General features: G+C 41.7%; 1 protein-coding gene across 1 annotated transcript in view; it reads right to left on the bottom strand.

Annotated features, from left to right (window-relative positions):
• Window positions 1–982: 982 nt before the first annotated feature.
• dmpd (F-box protein dampened) overlaps window positions 983–20,029 on the bottom strand; it is a 245,506-nt gene continuing 226,459 nt past the window's right edge. Inside the window, exon 8 of the mRNA XM_080277725.1 lies at window positions 983–2,042. Coding sequence (XP_080133851.1) covers window positions 1,176–2,042 — 867 coding nt within the window. The 3' untranslated portion in view covers window positions 983–1,175. The remainder of the gene's footprint in view (window positions 2,043–20,029) is intronic.

The raw sequence follows: 20,029 nt of genomic DNA, 5'->3' as shown, positions 1-20,029 counted from the left end.
TTCAACTAATTATCTACTGATAGCAAGAATAATAAATACCATTTGACTCTACGGAAGGGGACACCTAATTCATAGGGCTAAGACCAATTTGTCACTGGAGGAATAACCTGCTCCCACCCAAGCTTCCAAGGCATACAAGTGAAAGGTGCATTTGAAGTGGAGTGAGAAGTACCTGTGGACACTGGTTTTGTCTGTCTGGTAGTGTGAGAACATACTACTTCTACCTATGCACCCATTTCAGTGTTTGCCCAGGTTGGAACTGATAATTCTTCTATGGAGCATGAGGCAAGTGGGCTAGAAACAACACTACAAAAATTCCAGTGATATGAGCAAATAATTATAAATTAAAAATATTTTATCATTTAAAAGATTTAGTGAATCAAGAGTACAACAACTCAGTCATCTAATCATCAAGGATAAAATAAGTATATAATCACTGTAATGATGAGGACAAGAGCTATCTTCTAGCTGAATTGACACACTGCCCTTCAATTATACAGCATTTCCTATCATATTCATCTTCTATTTAGATAGGGGCAGCTCTCCATTTAATTGTCATTTTTCATACACAATGTATATGTATTTCAATTGATTTAGTGGCAAACTGCTTCAACAGCCAATATTTATACATATATGTATACAGATATATACATATTTGTAGTCTAACAAACAATACTGTTGCTCAGTTGGTTGCTGTTTTGTACAGTACTTATTAAAGCTGTACCTGGGGTGGCTGATAACACAGCCAACATATCAACACATTGGTTTCAGAATCTGCTGCTACATCAGCACAATGCTAATCACCAAAACACAGTACAGTATACTGCTGCACATAACAAACTTCACATGTACAAGATACAAAATGAACTCAACTAGTGTCAATGTAAAGGTCAATTAACATACACAATACAGGTATAACAAAATATTCAGCAGACAGTTATCTATTGAGTTATAAACTTGCACTTTACCAATCACAGTGCCATTCATATTTAAAAAGTATATGAAGCATAAACTTAAAATTCAAAATAAAGGCAAATGGTCAAGATCCAGGATTAGGTTCCCTACACACACTTTCAATCATGTGATACCAGCACAGACAACTTGCTCAGTTTCAAGATTAGGATTATACTGTGGTTGATGTCCTGCTTCATTCACAGTTAATACAACTGTCACATTTACTGCATGTCTACTTTCACCCTCTTTCTTTCCTTAACCCTGCGTCCAACAGTGTCATCAGTTATGTCACAAATATCACTGTCATCATCACTATAGCGCCGCTTCATGCCACTGAAGTATTCAACATCCTCGTCAAGGTAACTTTTGTAGCGTCGTGTTACAGACAGATCCTCAGCACACTCCTGAGCTGTGCCTTGAGAGCTGCCACAGGCATGAAATGCTGAGAAACCTTGTGGGGTCCCTAATTGCAAGGGTGGTATAGGAGCTGGTGAGGCTGGTAATGCATGGGAAGCTGTCTGGGTTCTTGGAGCTGATCCCATGCAAGAAGAGGCCATAGTGTGAGATGCATGGTGGGGTGGGAGGGAGGCAGACACAGGCTGGGAGACACATCCAGCATTGTTAGCATCTATGGAAGCTCGAGGAGTTGGGCGACCTTGGATATAAGACACATTGTGAGGGCTGATGGTGGCCTGAGAGTAAGATGAGCTTGGGAAGGGGGAGCAAGGCTGTGAGGTGGATGCTGGAGACTTGTGAACAGGTTCCGATGGGCTTCTGTTTGAAAGGTCCAGATCAAACACCCGCTCCAGATTCCGAACAGAGCCACCAACAGCGTGCCACCTGTCCCGACCCTCATCCTTGGCCAACAGGACTCCTGGACCACTCTTCTCTACGCTATCAGGGACAGCAGCAGCTGCAGAAAGAGGTACATATACCACTGCCTCTTCTCCTCCCTGCATGAGCACCCCTGCCTGCAGCTGTTGGCCAGATCCCTCTCCTACAGATTGACCACAACTATAACACAATAAATGATGTGCTGGTGACTTTGACCGCCAATACTGCAGTTCTGTTTTGCACTTGTTTAATTCCTGGAAACAGAGAAATAATAAAATAATATAATACACAGTTATCACCAGCATCTGTTATTGACAGTAGTCTCTGGTACTACCAACAAACTACAAAATTTTTCACACTGCTAGTCTGATGTACAACCAAAACAGTACAAGACCAAGCCCACAAACAATACATAAAGTGGTAGTTATGGGCTTATGGTTATGGTTATTTGTGTCCTTTGTTTCAAGCAATACATCAGGCATTCTTTAAATCTGAATAAACACTGTCAGGAATTCTTTAAATCTGAATAAACACTGTTTTATAATTTATATAAATCTTACTAACTACCCTCATTGATTTCTTTACAAGTAATATATAACTATTCAATCTACCATATTTCGCACCGTGTAAGACGCATTCCTCCCCACTCCTAAAAAATACACTGAAAAGTTCCCATGCATCTTCAGAGATAAATGTCAAGAGGCTAGACTTGAGTTAGCTCTGGCTCTATTCAAAACTGTCACATATACAGGTAGATATCTGATAAACTGCCTATCATCGGTAAAATATACAATATATTCTACCAATGATAGGCGCATATACAGGTAGTTAGAGGTAATTGTCTGAAAAATTGCGAAAAACAAGATGCACTTGAATGCTTACTCAGAAGATTTTGGAAAAACTTCAAGGACAACCACAACTCTTGTGTTTAAATACCAACACTGCTGCCACCTGGTGTCAGCTGGTGAATGTACATGAACTGAAATTCCTTAATGTAAGCATGGATTTTTAAGATGAACAAGTTTTTGTAACTTTCTATTGGCCTTTAATTACTGGTACTGTGATTTTATATTCTTTTTGCATGAATCATGCTGATACTTTACATGCAATCATATGACTTAACAAACTCAGCTGGGACAAGCTCAACAAAGAAGAAGAAGGGTGGACTGAAGAAATTTCTGGTGCACGTATGACTGCATTACAGATTTTCGCTTTTAAATAGAGGACTGATGAACAGTATTGAACAGAGATATTGAGACGTGAATATGTATATGCAAACCCTCCTGATTCAAATTCAGTAAAGAAACAGAAGGATGAACAGAAGTAATAATTATGTAGTGTTTAAGTGTATGTGTTACCAATTTTATTATTTTAGTTCTTATATTCAGTAATAATGAAAGTACTGACTGATGATCAGTACCGAATGGAGGTACTGAAAGTTGAGTATGCATTTGTGTGAAAGTGACTATACCAAACTATGGTTGTAGTGTCAGGAGTCAATTTTTTTTTTTCCTTAGACTTGCGCTTCCATAATTAGGATGCATCTTACACAGTGCAGAGCCTTATATGCTGCAAAATACAGTACTTGAAATCCCAGCAGAACAGCACACTACTCATTTTCTGATCTGGTAGTCAGGTGGACTTGTCTAATTTTGCAAATATCTAACTCAGACTATCATCATCCAAATTCTATTGTCCACTAATACACTTATCATCGACAGAGCCTTATATGCAGTGGCTCAATCGGTAAAGAGGTGGTCTGCAGTCCTAACGGACCCAGGTTCGAATCCTGGCTGGGGCAGGGAACAGTTTAAGGATTTGAATTTCATTAAATCAGGCTTTACTGATCTACCAGAAGACCCACCTACATGTCGTAAAAATACCCCCGCTAATACCAATACACCAGTCCTGTATGAGACAGCCCTAGCATGTATTCAATATGGACAGTGGGTGTTAGCGCCGAAGTGGTGTATGGTATGTAGGAGGACTGCTGGGTCTTGATAGCAGGCTGTGAAGCCTATGCCCAGAGTCAGACACATTTAAAAAAAAAAAAAAAAGCTGCAAAATACGGTACTTGAAATCCCAGCAGAACAGCACACTACTCATTTCCTGATCTGGTAGTCAGGTGGACTTGTCTAATTTTGCAAATATCTAACTCAGATTATCATCATCCAAATTCTATTGTCCACTAATACACTTATCATCGATATCCTTATTATCTTGAACCTTTTTTGCCACCTAAAGATGGAATGAGGAAGGATCTAGAAAAAGGCAAAGTACAAAACTAGGAGAGCTATCAACAAAGTGTCCAGTACAATAGGACACAGTCATCCACACACCATTCAAGCCCACAAACTCCTTGACATAACTCTCAAGCCTAACCATCTGCACGTAATTGTAAAATTTTTCTTTATACTGTATATGCACTTCATATACACCTGCAACGCAAGTCAATCCACTGAGTATCAGGGGGGTAGAGAGAGAGAGAGAGAGAGAGAGAAACACACACACACACACAATGTATCAACCTCCTTCCCGCAAAAGTTACCATGCAGTTATAAATTGCAACTTCAGGACTGCATATGATAGAGTTAGCAGTAATGGAAGTTACAAAAAGAGCCTAAACTACAAAAAGGGCAACTATCAAGACCTAAAGCAGTTCTCAGGAACTTTGAGGTCAAGATATAAACGTTATATAACAGAAATTCAGATAAAGAAGTGGTTTAACACAGATTGCAAAAATTCGAAAGAGAAAAGAGACGTTGTGGAAGATGCAAAAACAGTGGTGAGAGGACATATAACAACTATAAACAGGCAAGAAATTATTAAACAAGGATACGGAGAGAGGCTCAAAGACAGTTTGAGGAAGATACAGCTTATTATAAACAAGAGTGGGGATCAACCAAAGCTTTTTTTACAGCTATATCCAAAGCAAAACCAAAGTTAAAGATATAATACAGTCCATCATGGATGAGGGGATAACCTGTATCCAAGAAGACATCTGTGAAGTACTTAAAAAATTCCAATCAGTTTTTACAGAAGAAAGTACAATAAAACCTCGATATAACGGACCTCAGTAGACAGGAATTCGCTTTTATCGGACTTGAGGAGCTACCTGACTAAATTCCTATATATCGGAAAGAGTCCGATAAAGCCAGAAGCAGTCCGGACTGCCTGACTCCTTCAGCTATGTTCACCACAATAAGATAAATAAAAGACATGTTTATCAGTGTACAGTACTGTATAATTATATATATTATACCATTTGAGTAATGTAGTGAAGGTATAACAGTACAGTATCACAATGGTAGTAAAAACAGTTTAAAAACTGTTGGTGCGATCCAGACTAATGTCTGATATATCAGAAAAAGTCCGGATTAGCAGGGGGAAGTCCGGATGTCGCTTTTATCGGAATTTAGCTTTTTTCGGAATGGCTTTGGCCCCAATTAGTCCGTTATAATGAGGTCTTACTGTAATTTTGGGAGAGATGATATGGAAACTGTATTCCCACACATAATAACACATATATGAATAACGGAACAAGAGGTACACGAACAGCTGAGCATAGACAAAGGAAAAGCAAATGGTCCTGATGAAATTTCACATTGGGTGTTACATAAATGTGCAGAAGAGTTAAGTTGACCAATATTTTTAATATTCAAGGAATCCTTAAGTCAAGGTAAACTACCTGATATTTGGAAGAAGGCAAACATTGTTCCCCTATTCAATAGAGGAAACAGACAAAATCCACCCAACTAACAACCAGTATCCCTGACCAGTGTTGTAAGTAAGATACTAGAAAAGCTGATAAGAAAAATTTGGGTAAACCATCTGGAAAAATGCAATATCATAACAGAAAGACAGTTCGGTTTTAGAACGGGAAAATCTAGTGTTACTAATCTATTAAGAAGAACTGGCACTTTTGAGAAACAAGACCAGATTATTATTATTATTACTATGATAGTATCGCAGAAACATTACAGAAAAGAGAAGGATGGGTAGATAGTATCTATTTAGATTTCAAGAAAGCATTTGTCAAGTGGGGTTGGTGGAGGATTAGTGCCCCTCCCTGTAAAACAATTAACTCTAAGCCCTTGGCCACCCCGTCTGGGATACATGGCGTCTGGCAATGAATGAATGAATGAATTTGACAGAGTACCACACCAATGGCTTTTATGGAAACTGTACCATCAAGGAGGAATCCAAGGTAATCTGTACTGTTGGATGCAAGATTTTCTCTGAGAACAGTACTAAGGAGAAATTACTCATCAAGGAGAGAAGTGACCTGCAGAGTTCCACAGGGCTCAGTGCTGGCACCAAGTATGTTTTCAGTACACTCAAACCTCTATTTAAGGGACTAAATGGGGAATCAACTTGTCCCTTACTTGAAAATGTCCATTGTTTCACCACATATAGACAAACTTATTATGAAATGCAATGATTGTTTCACTTTTCTTACTTATTTATATGATTGTGAATATTATTTTACCAGTACTGTATAGAGAAACATATTAATGTGTATAACTTAGACATTACGTATCACTTTTGAATGGTCTTGTCCATTTGTCATGCAGAATATGGAGTCCATTAAATTCGAAATCCCTTAAATAGAGGTCCCTTAAATCGAGGTTTGAGTGTATATATAAATGACACAGACAGTAGCACTGGAAATGAAAGCTATCTAAACACAGTATGTCTGCTGATGATGCAATAATACAAAGGAGAATTACAAACACAGATTCCTTCAGAGAAGGAATACACGTGATCTTCCATTCTATCCTGATCTGCGAATCTGGTGCCACACTCTGAACACCTGTAAGGCTTAGTGCCTGTGTGAGTTCGTCTATGGATGACCAGGCCATTCCAATACTTGTACTTCTTGTTGCAGATGTCACACTCGTAGGGTTTCTCTTCCATGTGGACCCGCTTGTGTGTTTCCAGGTTACTTCTTTGCGCGAATTTGGCATCACACTCTTCACACATATAATTCCTCTCTCCCGTGTGCGTGTGGTGGTGGCGGAGAAGGTGATATTTGTGAGAGAATTTCTGTCCACACAGCTCACACTCGAACTCCCTATCTTCTTTGGCAGTAGAAGCCATATTAGACACCTCCTACCTCTGTTTACCCTCCTGGCCACTCTCTCCTAAAATGCATGGTCCAAGAAGCCTAGCATCTGGGCCCCATGTTCCTTCTACTCTCCACTACCCAAGCAACACTTTTTAAGAAGAATTAAATATGCCTCATGAATGGAGCAATAGATGGCAAATGGAATTCAATGCGGACAAATGCCATGTAAAGTTTGGTAAAAGTGGAAAAAGATCAGACTGGGAATGTAAGCTAGGAAGTTCAACCCTTCACATATCAGAGATGGAGAAGGACCTAGGAGTGATTATCTATAACAAGCTATCTCTGACTGACCAAATCAATGAAAGGGTACAGAACATGTATACACTGCTTACTAAACTCTGAAGTATGCATCAATAGTCTTGAATCAACATCTCAAAAAAACACATAGATAAGTTTGAAAAAATACGAAGGGCAGCTGCAAGATGGTATCAATCTTAAGGGATCTAAGCTATGAAGAAAGACTAAAAAAAACTGAACCTACCAACATTACATGATAGAAGGAAAAGAGGAGACATGATTATGCTACATAAATGCATCACAAGGAGAGAGAAAATAGACATCAATGAGTACATAACCTATGGGGAAGCATTAGCAAGGGGACACTGCAAAAAAATGCATAAAAAGCGGGATGATAAAGACGTAAGGAAATTCAGTTCCCAAATATGGCAATTGATCAATGGAATGCACTACCAAATGAAATACCGTGTGCTGAAACTATTCATATATAAAAAGATATGTATGATAGAAATGGTTTAATACATGGAACCGTACAAGCCTGAATTATTCCTGTAACGATAAAATTAGATAAGAATGAACACACACACACACACATCCTCTCTCTCTCTCTCTCTCGTGTTCAAGCTCCCACGTGGAGATGATATGGCAATCTCACAGCCAAATCTTCACCTTTTTCTGAACAGGGAGTACAGCTTAACTTTTATTTGTCTCCATGCTACAAATTTAGTTTAATATCAGCCCCCTCCCCCCACCCCCCAAAAAAAAGAAAGAAAAAAAAAAAGAGGTAAGATGGATATTCTTAGTTATTTGACCATGTGGTAGGTGATGGCGACCATCATCCACTCACTTCATGTAGTGCTGCCTACTTCTTCCTTAGCCTTTATCATTCTTTTTCTGTGCCTGTCCTCCTCACTTCCTATTTCTCCCATCTTTCCTGTCACTTGCTTTTCTTTCCTTTACAAGTGGGCTTTACATTGAGTGACAAGCCAAATGGTTTCCTACAAGCCAAGAAACCATTTACAATGCTGGGTGGTAACCATATAACCAAATCATACATGCTCCCTAAGTGTCAGCAAGTGGGTTGGTGGAGGGTTAGTGCCCCTCCCCGTAAAACAAATAACTCAAAAGTCAAATGGCCACCCCTTACAGGATTATGGCATCTGGCAATAGATAGATAGATAGATAGAAAATGGCAAGGCATTTGACTCTGCATCCCAAACATGACAGCACACGGACAAAAATATGATCAAGTAAGACCAGAAGTCCAGCATCACGTGAAGAATTTTAAAATGTAGACTGGGTTTAATGACTGATTGATGAGTTTGATTATATATGAGTGTGCTGCCCCAGATGACTGACTGAAGAGTGTGACTGTAACTGTGTATAAGGAGAAGGGTGATGCCTTAGAAAGAGGTGGTTATAGAGGTATGACACTTTTGGACTGGATAATGAAATTAATGGAGAAAGAGTCCAAGAAAGTATGATAGGAGAAAAGAGTGAACTTTGAGGAGATGCAGTTTAGGTTTATGGCAGCCATAGGGACCATTGATGCCATATTCATTGTCCAACAGCTTCAGGAAAAATATACTGGAAAGAAAAGGGAGCTGTTCTTTTGTTTTTGTTGATTTGGAGGTCTTTGACAGAGTTCCTAAGGAGGGGGTGAGGAGGGCAATGAGAATGCTTGGGATTGAAGAGTGGCTGGTTAGAGAGGTTATGGCTAAATAAGTGAGCAAAACCAGGTGAGAGTCAGACAGAAAATCTATATTGTAAAGGTGTGCATACTCTAAAAATCAGCTGATCACAAAATACAGGTAAGATAGCAAAGGCTCTGTTTACAACAACTATCACTATGTCAACCCATTTCTCTACAGCAACACCCCCAAAAATATATCAAAGGTTAGGCCTGGTGGCAAAGGATGAATCCTGAAACTCCTGAATTTGGACAGTGTTAGGATAAATTCAAGGAGATAGAGAAAAATTTAGAGGAGAGGTGGTGACAGTGGAGCAAGAGGTTATGGAGGTCAAAATTGTTAGAAAGAACGATAATGTACAAGCAATTTGTGATTCAAAGGATTTTGGTAGAGATATCACAGACAGGTTGACTGCTTTGGAGATGAGGCTAGCTGAGAGGGATGAAATGAAAGGGTGAAAGATGCTGGCTAAGAAAGAATTGGTAGAATAAAGAATACCTGTATAAGGATGAGAGAGAAAGTTTAAGAAATTAAAGGAAGACAATGAAACATTAAAGAGAAGCATAAGAGAAAATCACATGAAAACAGAGGAAGTGGAAATAGGAATGGAAAATATACAGAACATATGGCAGGTGGATGATTTAAATAGAAAACTCGCATTACATGAAATAATGTGGAACAAAAGAGGACTGTGGAAAGATTGAATAGACAAGAAATAAAGAAAAAGTGAATTTTTGAAGCAGACATCTTAGACATCATAAGAAAGAGGAAGAGCAAAGTGAGAGGGTCAACAGAATAGGAAAAAACAAGTGATAATGTTTGGAGATAAAGATGTCAAAATCAGAAATAAAGCTGAGAGAAATGAGACAGAGGAAAACAAAGCCAGTGAACTGATTAAGGAATTAGATACAGAAGGTATTGGGTGGGAGGAAGAGATTAAGTGTGTGTGGAGGCTGGGACTCTAACAGAAGGGTGGGGCAAGGCCAGTCAAGATTTAGCTCATCAGTAAGGGTGGCAGAGGAACTGCTGAACTTATAAATTGAAAGAGAGTGAGAGAGAGAGAATGGGACAATAGTGATAAGGGATTTGAACTGAGGAGAAAGAGAGAAAATATGAACTTTAATATCAGAAAGAAAGAAAGAAAGAAAAAAAAAAAAAAAAATTGAGAGACAACAGATGAAGAAGCAAATATGTTTTTCTGGAGAGTACTGAATATGAATATGGTGGAATGGTATATAAAAAGGAAGAGAGACGGTACATAAAAATCACAAAGTAAGTGATGTTACACATGGTAAAGCTACAGGCAAGGGGAATAGTACAGTACAATTAAAATAATGTATTGCACTACAGATGTGCTAATTTTAAAAGTTAGATTATTATATTAACAAAGAAAAATCACAAGTAATTTATTTATGTGAAACAAAGTTAAAAAAAAGGGCATGATGGGTTGGAGTGGATATAGTACAGTATATGGAGAATTTATACTAAAGGACGAGCTGAAGGAGGAGTTTTAATAATGACAAAAAACAATCTGAAGACAAGCCATGTAGATAAAAATACCAGAAAAAAAAAAATTAAGCTATAACAACAGAAATAATCAATGAGGAGGGTAATAAGATAGATACGGAAGTAGTTTATATGCAACCTCAAACAAGAATATGGAATGATGAAGAATATGAAGTAATGACTAAAGATATGCTGATATACCAGAAAAAATTTGTACGAAGAAGAAAGATATTGATATTATTTGGGGATTTTAATTGTAATGAGGTTATGAATGAAGAGGCTAACTGGGAGGAAAGTGATGTAGGTCATAATACCATTACATGGGGTTATAAATTACATGAACTGGCAACAGAAAACTTTCCATCCATCCAACATCCAATCCTATGTCGCACCACAGAGGAGCGTAGGAACCCAGGGCTGGTCCTGACATTCAAGATAAGAGGGACCAGCTTCACTCCTCTCTGAGTGGCTTTATGTGAGCAATAACCCCCAGCCACCCCCTGGATATAAACCTTCACCAGCTCAATTCGACTGAAGTGCCGTAATTACCCACTAAACCACCCAGTGCCAAAATTTGGTTATATGGTTACCACCCCGCATAGTAAATGGTTTCCTGGTGTACAGGAAACCATTTGGCTTGTCACTCTGTGCAGTCACCCACAGGCAGAAGGAAGAGGAAAGAATGAAGGAAAGGAAGACAGAAGAGGGAATGTAAAGTCACACGTAGGCAGCAGGACGAGGAAAGAATGAAGGAAGGAAAGACAAAAGAGGATGGAAGGAGAGAAGGATGGAGGAGAGGAAACAGCAGACACTCGAGAGCAGCACTACATCACGTGAGTGGATGTTGAGCACCCTCACCTACCAATACGCCCCCAACTACCAATTACAGAGAACTTACTGATCCAAAATATTAAGAAAAGTACATGAACAAGAGGTGACAATGAACCATTAAGGTTACAGCCTGTTATTACAGAAGATCCAAATACAGTAAAACCTCGATATAACGGACTTCATTAGACCGGAATTCGCTTTTATCGGACTCGAGGAGCTACTGGACTAAATTCCTATATATCACAAAAAGTCTTATAAAGCCAGGAGTAGTCCGGACTGCCTGACCACTTCAGTTGTGTTCACCACAATAGGGTAGATAAAAGACATGTTTATCAGTGTACAGTATAGTACAGTATTATTATATGTATTACACCACTTGATTAATGTAGTGAAGTTATAACACAGTACAGTACTGCATTGGTAGTCAAAGCAGTTTAAAAACTTCATTTGATCTGGACTAATGTCTGATATATCAGAAAAAGTCCGGATTAGCAGGGGGGAAGTCCGGATGTCGCTTTTATCGGAATTTCGCATTTATCGGAATGGTTTGGGCCCCAATTAGTCCGTTATAGGGAGGTCTTACTGTAATATCGTTATCGTTATTGTTTTTGAAAGCTCCAACATGCTTGCATGCATCGGCGTTGGTCACCTAATGGCAGCTCTCCATGCTGCACAATCTACTGAAGCCTCCCTGTTCAGTCCCTTAACACCGAGGTCACACTTAATGACCTTGTCCCACATCTCTCTCGGTCTACCTCTCACAACCCCGCCCCCAACATTAACACTTCTCACCTTCTGCACCCAATTATCATCCCCCATCCTCCCCACATGCCCAAACCACCTTAATCTACCTCTCTTCATCACAACACCAATACACTCCAGTCCCATCCTACCTCCCAACTCTTCCATCACTATGGGTCTGGGAAAATACTGGTTTTGAGCCACTCCTTGCCTCTGCCTCACACATTCTGGGCTAAACTCGCGCAGTCGAAGTTTTATGTTTTATGATTTTGGTCACCTGTGTACTATGCAATTCATGCACTGTGATCATGCGTACTGTGCAAGCTCACTGTATATCTATATCTATCTATCTACCTATCTATATATAGTAATCCCTCTAGTATCTGAACGCCCAATATCCGAACATCCCCACTAACTGGACATAACCGTCCCGGGATCCAGTATTACCAAAATGGTCCGAAAACCGCAAAAAATTCTGGGGGGGAGGAGGGGGGGGCGATTCCCCCCCCGCCCGTAATTTGAACTTGGTGCGTGGGACAGCTTTGTTGTGATACGTCATTCCTCCGCATCCGCTAGAGCGCCCATGCATCCTCCCCACTTTCCGCCTGTCTCTCGTTGCAAGTGCACGCTCGTCATCATGGCTGCCCACATGCTCGCTTTTGTGGTGGTGCCTTACCTGCTGCAGGCACTCCTGTTGCTCTCGTGCCTCTCCTTCGTGTGTATGATGATGGCCCCGCCATCTGAGAAGAGGAAGACAGTGGTGTTGACTCTGGAGAAGAAGCGGGAGATACTGGAGAAAGTAGATGCGGGGTGGTCTTCTTCCCGTATCCTCTGCGAGTTCAACCTGGCCCGATCTACTTTCTTTGATATTAAGAGATCCCGAGACAAACGCATGCAGTACACGGCTGACTTCTTGTTGAGAAGCAAACCCAACGTGGAGAGGAAGGTGATGTTTACTCCCAAGTTTGCTGAAATCCACCGCTCCACGTTGATTTAGTATTGACAGCAACGTGCTGCTGGTGTGATGGTACGTGGTGTGGAGCTCAAGGCTGCTGCTAAGAAGTTCGCCAGGCTTCACGACATCCTAGACTTCAAGGCATCCGAGGGTTGGCTCTTTGCGATTAAGTTACGGCATAGCCTTACCAACAGTAAAGCTCATGGGAAGCTTTGGATGCTAACGAGGATGGAGTTGACGAGTTTCGGCACAAGGTGAAGGGCTTGATCGTCAGGGAAGGCCTCACTCTCGGTCAAGTCTACAACGCTGACAAAACTGGTTTATTCTATCGCTCTTTGCCAACGAACACTCTAGCCGAGGAGACGGAGAAGCGTGTACCTGGCCGCAAGCTCTCCAAGGAACAGATATCTGCTTTGTGTTGTGCCAATGCTAATGGCATGCACCGGCTTAAGCCCGTTATTGTTGGCTGTGCAAAGCAGCCTTGGTGTCTTTGTGGGGTGATGGATGTCCTTCCTGTCATCTGGTACCATTCTTTGAAGGCATGGTTTACAGCCCATATCTTCAAAGACTGGTTCCACCGCCATTTCGTCAAGGAGGTCATACATTACCAGACGGAGACACTGGGAATCCCACGCGACCAGGTAAAGGCCCTCCTTCTCCTCGACAATGCACCTGCCCACCCGTGCGACAAGGACTTGGTGGCTGAGAATGGCCGGATTAGCTGCATGTTTCTGCCACCTAATACGACTGCTCTCATCCAACCAATGGACCAAGGAGTGATCGTGGCAACGAAGAAGCTGTACCGAAGGAAGTTCCTGGACGAGGTGATGGTTGTTCTCGAGGACGAGCGCAGGGAGGGACAGGACACGCGAAGCCAGCGAACTTTGGAAAACCTTCGCCGCTACAACATCAAGTCTGCAATCTACAACTGGGCCAGTGCATGGAAGGAAATCCCTGTCAAGAGTCTATAAAATGGTTGGTCTCGTCTGCTTCTCGGAACGGATGTGGAGTACGATTTCCTAGGTTTTGACGTGGATGACTTCCATGCAAGACTATGTACGCATGGCGACGATGTTGATGTGGACGATGTGCGTGAGTGGTTGGATGACAACGAGGGCGATCCTGGGTATCAGACCCTGTCTGATATCGAGATCGCATCTTCAGTTGCAGGTGTCAGTACCCAGCTTGAAGATTCCGACGAAGACGGCAACGATGATGCGGACTCCTCTCAGCATGACACAACTCCAGCCATCCCCAAGCTGAGCGCACTCCGGGAACAGCTAGAGTTCGTTCTGGACTACCTGGAACACTCGGACTGCGACAGGGAGATGGGGCCCTTGGAACTTGAGGAGGAAGTGCGTGCTTTCAGGCAGCGCATCATTAATCGTCAGAATCGTCGTTCCTTGCGTCAATCAAGGATTGACAGTTTTTTCAGGCCCGTGACCCCCGCTGTGCCCAGCCCTGGCTCCACTCCGTTGCCTCCCCAAGACAGGCCCTCATGCTCCGAGCCACAGCCCAGCACATCAGCCACGGTGGAGTCACCGCTTAACCTGAGTTTGCGTCTGTCTTCAGAGTCGTCTGCAGTGGGTACGCCATCACCACGACCCAGTGACGCACCCCTAGGTCACCTGCCAGCGATACCCTCAGACTCTGACAGTGAATAGACGCCAAGAACTTCTCCGCTAGACCACACGGGAATTTACAGTGTTGTGAAGTGAAAAAAAACAGTGCATTGTGTTAAGGATTTACAGTTGTGAGTGAAAAGACAAACAATTTTTGGACTAAATTTAACGTAAATAGACTTGTGTGTTTTTGCTTTAGAAAATGGTTATAAGAGTGGAAAGAGTTAATGTGCAAAGTGCAACACTTATTAAGTTACAATGGAGCATAAGTTAGACAAGAGTGCGCACTGTGAAGAGAAAGGACTTCTGAGTGCGAATGACTAAGTTCAGTGCAAGACTTCATGAACAGTGTAATGCAAGTGCTTCAGGAAATCCTTCTTACTGTCAGGGTCTGAGAGGAGGCGGTTATTCATCGAGATGGCCATGGACTTGCTGTAAATAGCCAGAATGTTTCATACTGTAAACTACTGTATTTTCCATACTATACTTACCTCAAACACCTCATTTCACTCTTTTATGTCCTTTATTGGTGTGAATATGCTGTGTCTTAGGTGCTATGCATGTGCAGTAGGGAGGTGTTTTTCTGAGTTAGGCTAGGTTAGGGTTCATAACTACCAGTCCAGGAGCCAGGGACTTGTAAGTACACAGAATGTTGAATATTGTATGAACCTACGTCAAAAACCTCATTTTATGCTTCTTTTGCATTTATTTCAGTCTTTTATGTCCCTTATTGGTGTGATTTGGGTCTTAAATAGGTCCAATGCATGTCCAGAGGGAGCTGTATAGGTGCTTTTCTGAATTAGGGTCCATAAGTACAAGTCCAGGAGGCTGGTGCCCACTATCCGGACAGGACCACTTTCCAGACATGCCTATGGCTCTAATACGTCGGATATTGGAGGGATTACTGATATATATATACAGTACTCGTCAAAAGTATTCAGCGTTGTTCGCCGGGCGCGCAATACTTATGGCCCAAAAAGAATCACCCATTTTGGGGGGTAAGAATTGAGCCACAAGTTTGAGCTCCGAGCATGACGTCACGGTAGCCTGAGGCCTTCCAACGCGCTGGTTGGTTCCCGCCTCAGTCGCCCACGGGCTGCCTGAGAGAGAGGAACTCCGCCGAGTGTCCCTCTCAAATTGCGCCATTTTTTACTGAGTGTCCCTCAGTGTTTTGGCCTTCAAAACTTTGTTATGGCACCTACCCGTGAACTATCGAGTGAAATCGTATCCCAGATCATTGCTCTAAAGGAGGCAGGCCACCAGACAAAGGAAATTAGTGAATTGGTTGGTGTGGCACGATCGACAGTGCGTCGTTGGTGTGCGCGGTTTCGGGAGGAAAACAGTGGTGAAGTTCCCACAAAGAAACCGAGGTCTGGTAGGCCTAGGAAAACTTCCCCAAGGTCTGTTAATGTTTTAAAACGTGCAGTGGAGTTTAATCCTCGTGTGAGTGCAAGGAAAATTAAGGAGAGCAACCCGGAAGTGTTTGGTGAGGTGTCAGTGAGAACAGTGTCTCGCAGGGTGCATGAGCTTGGTTACACAAGTCACAGGCCTGTGAAAAAGCCTCTTCTCTCTAGCAGCCAGAGAATTCGTAGGCTTGCCTTTGCTAATAAATATCTAAATTGGGGTGAGGAGCAATGGTTGTCAGTGTTGTGGTCTGATGAGGCAACGTTTAGTGTTACCTGTAACAGAGGAGCACGCAAAGGTAGTGACCCACTTGACCCACGGTATGAAGAAAGCACAGTTAAACATCCTGATTCACTCATGGTATGGGGTTGTTTCTCAGGGAAGGGTTTGGGGAAGCTTGTTGTACTTCCCAAGAACCTCAGGGTGAATCAGGATGTTTACCTGGAGCTTCTGTGTGATCATTTACCAGACTCCTTCGAGCTAACAGGTGCACGAGTGTTTCAGCAGGACGGTGCACCTGCTCACAAGGCCAAATCGGTCACCAATTGGCTTCGTGACTGCGAGGTATCATTCATAACAGACTGGCCAGGAAATAGCCCAGACCTCAACCCGATTGAAAACCTCTGGTACCTCGTAAAGCAGAGTCTCCAAGGGAAGGACGTGAGCTCTCTGCCTAAGCTGGAAGCCGCCATTCGTGACTCCTGGGACAAAATACCCCTCCAGCACCTCAGGAGCCTCGCCCTTTCACTTCCAAGACGTCTCAGGTCCGTGAAGAAACGTAAAGGCTACCCTACGAAGCACTAAAGGTAAATAAGATGCATTATTTATATGTTTTTTCAATGTTGAAAGGTTTGTTTCTCAGGAGGGACGCAGGGCGCTCCATACTTCTGACGAGCAATGTACAGTATATATATATATATATATATATATATATATATATATATATATATATGTGTATATATAGATATATATATGTATACAGTAATCCCTCCAATATCCGACGTAATAGAGCCATGGGCAGGTCCGGATAGTGGTCCTGTCCGGATATTGGGCCCCAGCTTCTGGACTTGTACTTATGGACCCTAACTCAGAAAAACACCTATACAACTCCCTCTGGACATGCATTGCACCTATTTAAGACCCAAATCACACCAATAAGGGTCATAAAAGACTGAAATAAATGCAAAAGAACCATAAAATGAGGTTATAGAGGTGAGTTTATACAATATTAAACATTCTGGGTACTTACTAGTCCCTTGCTCCTGGACTGGTTTGAACTGCCAGTTTGCAGTCCACAGTTAATCCTCTGCACTCTAAATTCTAATTTCTTAACACTGCACAGCACTGTAAATTCCTGTGTGTTCTAGTGGCAAGGTATTGCAGTTTATTCACTGTTTATTCACAAAAAACAAGCACCTGTGGCTTGCACTGCTATGAGCATCTGCTCGCGATCGGAGTTAGGGTGTGACTGTTGATGATGGTGGGGTAACAGAGTTGCCAGATCGCAACGGCCACATTACCAATCTCTTCAACTTTCATTACCAAATTTAACTTTTAATTACCAAATTCGTAAGGCTAGCATTTATTCTTCACTGATTATATATACAAGTCGAAATACATGTAATCACTCTCCTTATAATTAACACTGTGTTGAATATTTTCACCCTATGTAGGGTAGCAGATTAATCAGAGAGAGCAAACAATCCACCATCTCCATCCTGTGTATCCTCATACATGTGAAAAATCCATTTGGTAATGCATTATTCTGATTCACTACCAAACAAATTTTTCATTACCAAATTGGCCCACACTTGGTAATGAAAAATACCAAATGGCAACCCTGACAGGAGAGGGGGGAGGGGGGAGGAAGGAAGGGGTGAAGGGACCATGGTGTAACAGCTGTTTGGCGCCAGGCGGCAATTTCAAATTACGGGTGGGAAAAAAAGTCAGATTTTTTTCGAATTTTTTTGCGGTTTTTGGCCCATTTTGGGAATATTGGATCCCAGGACGATTATGTCCGGTTAGTGGGGATGTTCAGATATTTGGTGTTCGGATATTAGAGGGATTACTGTATATCTATCTATCTATCTATCTATATATATATATGTTTATACAGCAGAACCTCTTTGGTGCAGACCCCTTCGATCCGGACTTCTGTTAATTCGGACAAAATTTAAAAATAATAAGCTCCAAAAATATGTTGAAAGTAATTCTAAAGTCATTTTCAGTATCGGCGTGGAAAGCGATCGTCATTCGTTTAGTCTTGGATCACGCTAGGTCGCAACATGGGCGCCTGTTTAAACACACGCTAACATTCGTTCCATCAACTAGTTCACCAACCATTTATATTTTTACGCTGTATTTCAAATGTTAATCCTCCTTACCATGCCCCTTAATGCAAGTGTAGCTTCTGCAATGAATAAAGGTGTTAAAAGGAGGAGTTTGCTTACACAAAAATGGGTCAGAATATTCTGATGTGTTTAATGATTACTGTAGGTTATTTTTTGTACTTAAATGTGCTTTACTTGTACATCAAACATTAGCTTCTTGCCCATATGGGCGTTATCAATATGCCAAAGATGACAATGTATTTTTTGCCTACATAAGTTTTATTTTTATTCCAAATATTACAGTTAATTAATTAATTTATTTTTTTGCCTACACGGGCCATAGTCACTTACTACAATTTAAAATGTAGGCTAGTTTCTTGTCATGGCCTTACCTGTATATTATGCAATACAAAACTATCGTACATGATTAGTTTGGTTATTTTAGTATCCTTTCATCTTTTGCAGTTACATAGGGTTGACATATGCCACATATGTTAGTAATTAACAAACATACCATATGTAGATAGTTTTTGGTATGAACTGGAGATTACCCTAATGATCCAGACAAACTGCTAATTCGGACAACCCTTCCCCCCATATACAGTAGTCCGAATGAGAGAGGTTCCACTGTATATATATATGTGTATATATATATATGTACAGTACCCTCCAGTCCAACACGCGTTTGTCCAGCACGATTCGCATCCAGCACGGAGAGCAAAAAATTAGTACAATTCAATACAATTTAAGTACTGTAAAACGGGTGCGTAAGCATAACACTGACGGAGCTCCGAGAAGTGGGAGAAATCCGCAGAGTTCGCCTCAAGCATGATCACCCCTGGTCCAACACGGTCATGCTGGACGTTCCTGTGATGCTGACAACCAATCAAAACCTCCAATCAAGTAGCCTCCCCTGCCCACTATCGTGACGTGATCGTGATGTCGCCCAATGAAAAAAGCTTCCGCTCTCACGTGATGTTTTGTTTAAATTTCTCCCGTCACAGCGCCACTCATGGAAAAAGCTTCTGCTCTCACGTGATGTTTTGTTTAAATTTCTCTCGTCACAGCGCCACTCAGTTGCATAATTTGCATTGGATAGTGCTTTTTTCTTGGTGCACTTTCTGCCCTTGCTACTGCATTTTACCCAGCTCACGATGCCTAAGAAGCCTTCGGAGAACCCTAAGAAACGGTGGCACCTCCCTTTGGCCACCAAGCTAGAATTCACTGAGAGGCAGAAGAAAGGGGAGAGGAATTTCAAAAGATTTATGAGGGAGGTTGAGGAGGAGCAGCAGCCATTATCCGCTAGTGACGCCAGCAGCCATCCTCCAGGGACCCAGTAGGACTACTTACAGCTTCAGATATCACCTTCCATTCCCAGCAAGCCCACCAACACTATCCTAAAAGGTTAGTTATCATTCATAGTGCAGTACCATTTATTATAATTACAGTAGTACCAATATATGTATAGGTATATGGTAGGTATTTAGGGTGACTTTTTCTAGGGTTGCTGACATAATTCATTTTTCCCCATAAGCTCTCTTGTTTGTCCAACACGGGACCCATGCATGACAATATTACCATGTTGGATGCGAGAGCACTGTATATATATGTAGATGGTAGGAGGAGGCCGTAGCACGGGCCGAACAGGGTGGTACTCCCGAGGGGAATGGGAATGCTGGTGATAGGGAGAGCTGGAGCTCCTGTTTCACTATCTATCTAACCATCCCCCTTTGCTGACCTTTTCAGTGTGACCAGCATAATCTCCCAAACATTTCCTCTAACTATCCTATGCACTA

The sequence above is a fragment of the Coenobita brevimanus genome, chromosome 71, assembly GCF_032717465.1.
Source record: "Coenobita brevimanus isolate Jiangsu-jjx chromosome 71, ASM3271746v2, whole genome shotgun sequence".
Lineage (NCBI taxonomy): Eukaryota > Metazoa > Arthropoda > Malacostraca > Decapoda > Coenobitidae > Coenobita > Coenobita brevimanus.
Note: the sequence above shows the minus strand (reverse complement) of the source record. Positions and strands in the feature narration are given on the sequence as shown.